Source organism: Ruditapes philippinarum, unplaced genomic scaffold (genome assembly GCF_026571515.1).
Source record: "Ruditapes philippinarum isolate M1 unplaced genomic scaffold, ASM2657151v2 ctg5421_1_1_1_1, whole genome shotgun sequence".
Taxonomy (NCBI): domain Eukaryota; kingdom Metazoa; phylum Mollusca; class Bivalvia; order Venerida; family Veneridae; genus Ruditapes; species Ruditapes philippinarum.
This window is the reverse complement of record NW_026859801.1, coordinates 154,634-163,145: the sequence shown is the minus strand read 5'-3', so window position 1 is coordinate 163,145 and position 8,512 is coordinate 154,634. Positions and strand designations below refer to the sequence as shown.

The 8,512-nt window shown below is 33.3% G+C and overlaps 1 protein-coding gene across 1 annotated transcript in view; it reads left to right on the top strand.

The window, feature by feature from the left end:
- Positions 1-3,088: 3,088 nt before the first annotated feature.
- The window catches only part of LOC132757958 (uncharacterized), a 67,461-nt gene continuing 62,037 nt past the window's right edge, over positions 3,089-8,512 (top strand). The window contains exon 1 of the mRNA XM_060749455.1: positions 3,089-3,179. Coding sequence (XP_060605438.1) covers positions 3,119-3,179 — 61 coding nt within the window. The 5' untranslated portion in view covers positions 3,089-3,118. The remainder of the gene's footprint in view (positions 3,180-8,512) is intronic.

The window sequence follows — 8,512 nt, the reverse complement described above, 5'->3', positions numbered from 1 at the left end:
TATTTTGTTACTAGAGGGATTTTATGTTCTCTCCTATTTCACAACCGGAAGCTATACGTTGCATTAAATAGCACTTACCGCTACCTAGATGATATCCTTAACATGAATAATCAAATTTGATCAAGTGAGATCTTAAATATATCTAAGTAAACGTAAACAAGGCTATCGCTATCATAAATTACGTAAATATTTTACAAAGTCCTGTTGTCGTAATTCAGATATATTTAAAATTTAATTGTACTTTGTCTAGGTATAAGCAGGCCTTATTTATGTGGAGATGACAGCTTATCTGTGGCATGCAGGCTTCATAACCTCTGATCCCCTTTCAAAGTTCCATTTTATTTAGTTCCGCTCGTTGTTTTCTTGTCTAGGACACACACATTCTCGTACTTGGGGACCATACGCCGCTTTTTATGGAATGACACTAACGTGTTCCATGATAACCACATTATAAGCGCGTCTGCTGTTGTTTCTAAATCCAAAAGTTCACCGTAACCATGATTAAATGTTGAATTCTGCATAATTCGGTGCTAGGGGGCGTGTACTGTAGTTTGCATTTGACAGTGCCGTTCATGAACAGGCTCAATCAAACCGAGACTGCAACATTTTTGTTTTTGACGTTTTGTGCGTTCTAAATTGTTTTAATTTCGTCTTCTTCTGTCTTGGTAAGTGATGTTCTTGTTGCTCTGCCTTCCTTTAAGGCATCGAGTACTTTGGTTATGGTAATTGGGCTGTACCTTAATTGTACATATTTACACGATCATGTATGTATTTTATTTATTTTGTCTAATGTAACCATGCCAATTGTTAGAATTTTACTTGGTGGGGATTTATTTTATTTACACTGTTTCGTCATATAGGAACATACCGGTAGTGGTAATTGCAAGTTACCTACCATTTACACCTTATAGCACCGGCTCAAGCAAAATTCTAAATTTTCAACTGGTACACTTTTAAAAGAAGTGGAGACACGTCCACAGATGTATTCCTACGAAAGTGATCATGGTATCTTCAATGTAAAATGTTCGTGCAATTTCACGACATACAACATATTGTCCACAAGAAATAGAGAACAATGGGCGAAACTAAATAAAATGGATTTATATAACGTGATCAAAGGTCAAAATATAATCTTTAAAAGCAGGGACTTATTATACACTATTTATCCAAAGGGTTATTATACACTATTTAAAAGAAATACTACAACCACACAACTCGAAAAAGGTCAAATAGAAGGGATTAAAATAGCACAAACACAATTATAATGCCAAGAACGATTTTCATATAAACATTATGTTTTATCCGACTACTATGCATGTTTCATGAAACCGAAGGTCAACAGAGTAATGATCTGTGTAGATAAAATATTAAACTTTTTAAATGACTATTTTGTCAATTTAAGAAACTTTAAAAAAATAAATTACATTTCATTTGACATAAAAAGGTGTGTAACATATAAATAAATGAGCAGAGGTTGTTTTTCATACATTGTACTTTTTCAAATCCTTAGGTGAACTTACAACAAAATCATGCTTATTAAATTGGTAACACATTTTTGAATCTGACAGGATACCTGTAATAGTATCACACTTTGAAAATCACCTTATGTTTATTAACTTATGTAAATATTGTCATTCCATATAATCAGTTTAATCTAGGGGTCAGAGTTTCTTATAGTGGGTGGGGTACGATTTGAACAATAATTCATTAAATAACCAGAAGCAAATTGTCATATTCCTTGTTTATTATGTTAATCAGTTACATGGACTGCACTAAAGAAGCTATAATTTGACAGAAACACAAAATTTGGGGAAATATTTGATATAGAACAAATAAGTACCAGTTACAACCTTACATTGAAAAACTATTTTAATGTACCGTCTCTCATTTAACATGTCTTACTGCATAATTACAAAGAAAGATTTCATAAGATATGATATGAATGCATTAAAGCATTACTCTCATGAATACATTACAATAGTGGAATAACAAAATAAGTAATAAATATTTCTCTGTTTAAGCTATGACAAGAGTATCATAGCAAAAACCCATAAGTTTAGCATTATCTTGCTTAATTACGTATAAAAAAAAGCAAAAAGCAATCTGTTTTCTCAAATGAAATTAAATCTCTTCGTATAAAACGCTTTAAATGATATCTTCCTTGCAAAAATTTCACTTGAAATACAAATGCAGGAACAAATATAAGCAAATATTAATATTCTAGATTATTTAGGGATTTGGCGGCCATCTTTGACGCCATCTTGGATTTTTAAGCTACGCATCGGACTTGAACCAAATGAATATTCATTCCGGAAACTACAGACCAAGACGAACAATTTTGTATATAAAACTTGCTGTTGGCTGACATAGACCACTTCGGTGTCATTTTACCCTATGAATTTGCAGCACTAATAACCGTTTCCTTAGCTTGGTTGTACTTGAAAATACAGAAAACAGTTTCAGCAAAGTCAATAAAAAATTTCGGATTTTTTTAAACAGTAAAAACTAAGTATCACAACTGACCATAATTAATCAGACCATTTTGATGATATGAAGAATGAATCAGAATTTACACTTTCGAAATGTGGTTCATGAAGAAAGCAGTTTATATAGCATGTTCGCTATATATAGTTTTGTTTATAAAATATTATTTGCTTATATTGGTTTTATAACAAACCTCTGATATAGATAAAAAAAAACTCAAAGTTCCCGACGAGTTCGCTATAACCGAGTACCACTGCATCAACTTGAAGATGTATTTACTCAATCGTAAGCTTGAAAAAAATGTTACCAAACCGGAACGAGTTGCGTTTTTATAGATTCTTTTTAATTGTGTTGGATACTTACTTGTAAGCCCTTAAATGTAAATATTGTAAAAGGAGAGCACATCCTAAATTATGGAAATCATACTACACATAGATAAAGCGTTTGAATTACAAGTATGCTTTTAGATCCAAAATAAACGTTACAAATTTCATGACCTTATACAGCGTACTATGGCAGATAACATAATTTTCGAACTTAGTTATTTATATATTTGTTTAAACATCATGATCCATGATAGTCATATCTGATAACTTACTCAGACGTGAACAGTTGAATTGGATGGTTTGTTAAAATGGTGGGACCTAAGATAATATTTGTATTTATAACTGGATGTGTAACCTGTTTGACTGCAGGTAAATTGTCTTAAAAATATATCATATATCCATGAATTATCTATTTTAGGTGTTTTTTTTCTCTTATATATACAGCTTTCAAGCTAAATAATATGTTTTGATTTCAATAAAAACATTTTAAAATGAAGTTATCATTTTATTTATAATAGGGCTGGGAACGAATAAGAAAATTCATGTTCGAATATTCGTTTTCCATATTCGAATATATTCGAATATTCGTTTTTACAACGTTTGTTCCAATATTTCTCTTTGACGTACACGTATCCGAAATTGATTGCGTCGAATACTATACTACTTTAATATGCTTGAAATAATCGACGATTGAAAATTCCCTTTTTACTACGTAAAAGTTTTTTTATTTTTTATATTGTAAATCGTCAAATATGTTTACTTCTGAAATAAAGTCATAATTTGATTGCCTTTGGTTCAGTAAATCCGACTTCTGATTATTTGTCTTATTAACGGGTGGTAACTCACGTGATTCAATTGACAGTGTAGCCTCAGCCCCAAAAACAAATAATTATATTGAAACTTAACTTGTATTAAATATTTGTTTTTATTTATTATAATTTAAGATAAGGTTTAAAATATTATGCAGATAAATTTAGCTATAACGCAGGTTATCACACGGAGTCTAATTTCTACGGAATAAATATATTCTGACGGAATATAGACACTTGGCATGCTTTCATAAAACACCGATTAATGCGTGTCGATTTTTTCGTCTTCACAAAATTTAGGACATTTATCGATTATTCGGAAAGATTAGGCCTAGCACAGAAAGCATTAAATAAGTTTATTAAAATCGGAAAGAATTACATTATAAACTGTTTAACTGGTAAATTCCAAACTGTGAAACGGGTGCCCTTTTGATCAACTGGACCCCAAAGTTTTTACAGTTAATTGGCGATACACACGTCATACAAACGTGTGAACACCTGGTCAAGTAAAGGTCAATGGTTATTTTGCCGTGTTGGGCTTTCTTTAGGGATTCTGTATTTATCTATTTTATGATCACATCCGTGTTATTTGTGCCGTGTGGCGGCTGTAAAAAGTCTCCCCGTACATTTAATCAATGATGTTATATTTTCGATCCTTGAAGATCGTTCAGCACGACATTATTGTTGTGCTTGTAGTATTTTTAGTTTCAACTTTTCGGCATTTTCTAGTTGGGTGGTTCCAATATTCCTACTTGAATAATGTTGAATCACCCCTAGGATATGTTGCCTGCTTTTTAAATTTGTCTTTTGACGTCTTATCTGTGATACGCAGGCTTCATAACCTCTGATCCCCTTTCAAAATTCCATTTTATTTAGTTCTGCCCATTGTTTTCTCGTTTAGGGCACACGCTTTTTATTACTTGGGGACCATACGCCGCTTTTCATGGAATGGCACGGAAGTGTCACATTGAAGGTTCCATGATAACCGCCGTATGAACACATCTGCGGATGTTTCTAAATTCAAAATTTTACTATTTCATGTTTAAATGTTGAATTCTGCTTAAGCCGGTGCTAGGGGGCGTGGACGGTAACTTGCACTTTCCAGTACCGTCCATGAACAGGCTCAATCAAACCGAGCCTGCAACATTTTCAATTTTGCCGTGTTGGGCTTTCTTTAGGGATTCTGTATTTATCTATTTTAATTTACGATCTTAATTGAAATTTGAAAGTAATAACAAAAAAAAATCTTTTAAAATCTTTTTGTTTTTGTCGAATATTCGTATTCGTGTTTCAATGTTCGAATATTAGGTAGTGTTTCGAATATTCGAATATAATTCCCGGCCCTAATTTATAACAATACTCATTTATGCGATCGCTTTTTGACCTTACAGTTTGAAATAAAATCTATTGGAGAAAACAAGTGTATATTTTTAGCTCACCTTGCAGAAAGTGCAGGTGAGCTTTTAGGATGGCCAACCAAATGGCGTCCGTCGTCCGTTGTCCGTCCACATTTTAAATATTCTCAGGACATCTTCTATGATACTGCAAGGCCAATGTTAATGAAACTTGGCAGGAATACTCTTTGTATGAAGCTCTATCAAGATTGTTCAAAGAATTCCATTTCATGCTAAACTCTGGTTGCTATGTCAACTAAAAGAAAAAAATTAAAAGGTCTTATACTTCAAAATGGAAAGGGCTAGAGCTTAGATATTTCTCACAAGGCATAAGCTTGTTGGATTCTACAAAATATATTAAAATTATGGTCTAGAGTTGAAAATTGGTCTCTGTTTTGGGGGTTAAAGGGTTTTTTTTATTGCAAGATTGTATAGACTGTCTTTGTAGGGATAAATTGAAAAAGTGTATCTTGTATTTTTTGTCTCAACAGACATTGTTATGAGGATTTTTCTGTTAAAGCATTAGAAAGATGAAAATGTTGTTGGATGTGAATGTTAATTCAAAACAAAGTCAATCAGAATAGCCCAAATTTCAGAGCTAAAGTGAAGTTGATCCCTATGCAATTATAGATTCTTCCATTAATTTCGTAATACCATCAGAAAGGAGACTGTGTCATTTCCGAAATAAAATGTAATATATTTTGGTTCTTGACATTGACTTGCACATATTATTGTGTAAGATATTGCACAAAGAAACGAAAGTAAACAAAAATGTTGTATTTTTTCACAAAAAAGCTGATTAAGATAAAAGTTTAATTTACAGTACGGATATTACTTAAATTCTTCCTTCCGGTTTGCGGGATTCAACATTGTGTACGCTGGTTTTACAGAATCTGCTGAACGATTTTAATAATGTCATTATATTTCATTCTGATCATAAACATACAATTCAAATCACTAAATAATGCATATCAATCAGTCTTGAGTCAACATTTTTGTCCAGAAAACATCTGTATCAATCTGACCTATTTACAAAACTAACCGACCGGAAGTAGGACGAAATGGCGGCCTTGAACAAGGAAATTGAGAAATTTTGTAACATAAAATCGTATTTCAAAACAAAGAAGTGAAGATGAATACAATTATCGGTGGGCTACGTTGAAACAGGTATTTTGTTAACAATCTGTGAAGTATTAAGGGATGACATTTAGTATTTATGTAAATATTACCTCCCGTGATATGATTTCTAAAATTTTATATGTTTGACGGAATTCCGTATTTTCGGCGATCTCCGAGGTCATTTTTCTGCATGACTTAAATCCGATGAGAAATCGGGAAGGGTGTGTGTGGATGCCTCATTAATTAGCGTGTGCACATTGCTTGATAATGCTTGATATATTATTTTAAATAAATTTGTCCCACGGTGCATGTCCATATCGGTACCCTCTTTGCGAAATCTGCTCAAACGGTACCCTCTCTAATATGTATATGAACATATTAAATATGTATGATGCATATATAATCAAGCCACAGGTTCATTTCAGCCCGAAAAATATGTCGAGGTGATGGGCGAAGCAAGACGATTTCTTGTAGCTTATTGTGAAGCTGCAGTACATGAAAATCGGGCACATGACAAATCAGCACATAAATAAAACATTCTAGTGTTCCGTGGAATACATCTTTTCTACGTGTCATACCTCTTTTCCTTATTACAATGAAATTTTACTGTATTGTTATCCATCGCTAATTTGTTTTTAGCAGAGAATGACCTGTGCATGTTCAGAGAGGGTACCGTTTGAGCAGATTTCGCAAAGAGGGTACCGATATGGATATGCACCGTGTGTCCGTCTCATACCTGTTTGCACAAAATGGGAAATATACGAATCAAAACAATTACAATACGGAGATTGCCGATGAAAAATTGAGCTAGTTAAATTTATACAAGATCAGATTTGATTGGTCGTCGTTATTTTTACCTGCCAATGAAATCGTTTGTTGCATAGTCATTTGATGTCAAAATACATACATGTACAAATACAATGACAATAACAGTGAAGTGTTAATACTAACGATCTAAAAAAAGGTGCAAAAAACAAATGGAGGTAGAAGTGGTTAGCGGAAAACGACTTTAAAGGTGCAAAATGGGATGCTTGGTTGAAGAAACCAAATGCAATGGGCTTTTGTGAAGTCTGTTCCAAAACAATCAACTACACAAATTCGAACAGAAAAAAGGTGCTTCTTAATCACGATGAGCTGAAGATGAGGACCACTAAAAGAATCTTAGACCAAGTAAGATCATTTGTCTGTGTAGTTTAGCCACTATCTAGTGTTAGCAACGAAAAGAGGTTTAGTTGTGCATTGTGTAGTTAATAAACAATGCACATTACCCCACCCTCTTTTTCTTCTGTCTTGCCCCAACTTTCATGTGGTCTGGGCAAGGGTTGTTGGGCAAATTAAAAAATGGCCTTGTGCAGGGGAACCTATGCCCAAATTTTTAATAGGTCTGGACTTGTAATTTTTTTCACCACTTGAATAATAGATTTTTTTTCCATCTGAATATTATTTTAAGGATTAGAACACGATTTTCTTTATCTATGTTTTTTTAGTTTGATTATCTTCTTGTTTCAAAACTAAATTGACAATAATGAGTGTGATATTTTATTTGATATGTTTTCATACATCTTTTATTTGAAAATTGTCTTTTTCATGTACTGCCAGGCTCATCGAAAGCTGTGCACAAAAAGATTGAAAGTATGCAAGACCGCATTGCCAAACAAAGAGCAATCACAACTGCCTTTCTTAGTGAACATTGTCTGCCATTTTCCATAGCAGGCGATCTCTAATCTAACATCTTGCCAAACGTTTAGCTGAAGACAAGCCTGCTCTTGAAAAAACTACTCTTTCTCCAACCAGTGCAATGTACATTATTATTATAAACAACACATGGTGTAGCCAAATCTGTAGGATGGAGTGAAGTCAAACGTGAAAGATAAGTTAATATCTTTGAATATGTATGGGGCAACTAACAAAAAACAATAACAAAGTACTGAATATAATCTTTCAGTACTTTGATGATAAAACTAGTCAAGAGTTAATGGATCATTTAGGACTGAGAGAATTCAAAATGTTTCCACATCTGAAGAAATTGTCAAGTCAGTTGAGAGTGTACTGCATCAACAAGTGGAAGACAATGGAAAAGGATTAAATTTAAGATATGAAATTGAAAATAGTAAAAAGAATGAACATAATTTGTTATGTGGAATGTGTATATATTGCTTAAAAAGTATTGCTCAGTGAATTTGTGTAAATTTTAACATATCAGATTAATTACATCTGAAGATAAATAAAGCACTTGAGTATGTATCTGAGCCTTTTTTTGAGCTTTTAAATTCACTAAATTGCAAAAGCTTCCGAGGGCCTCCAGCCCCTGGACCCCTAGCCAGGGCGTTTCCCTGGACCCACTGGGGGTCCTAGCGGCCCCCTGGCCCCCAACTTTTTC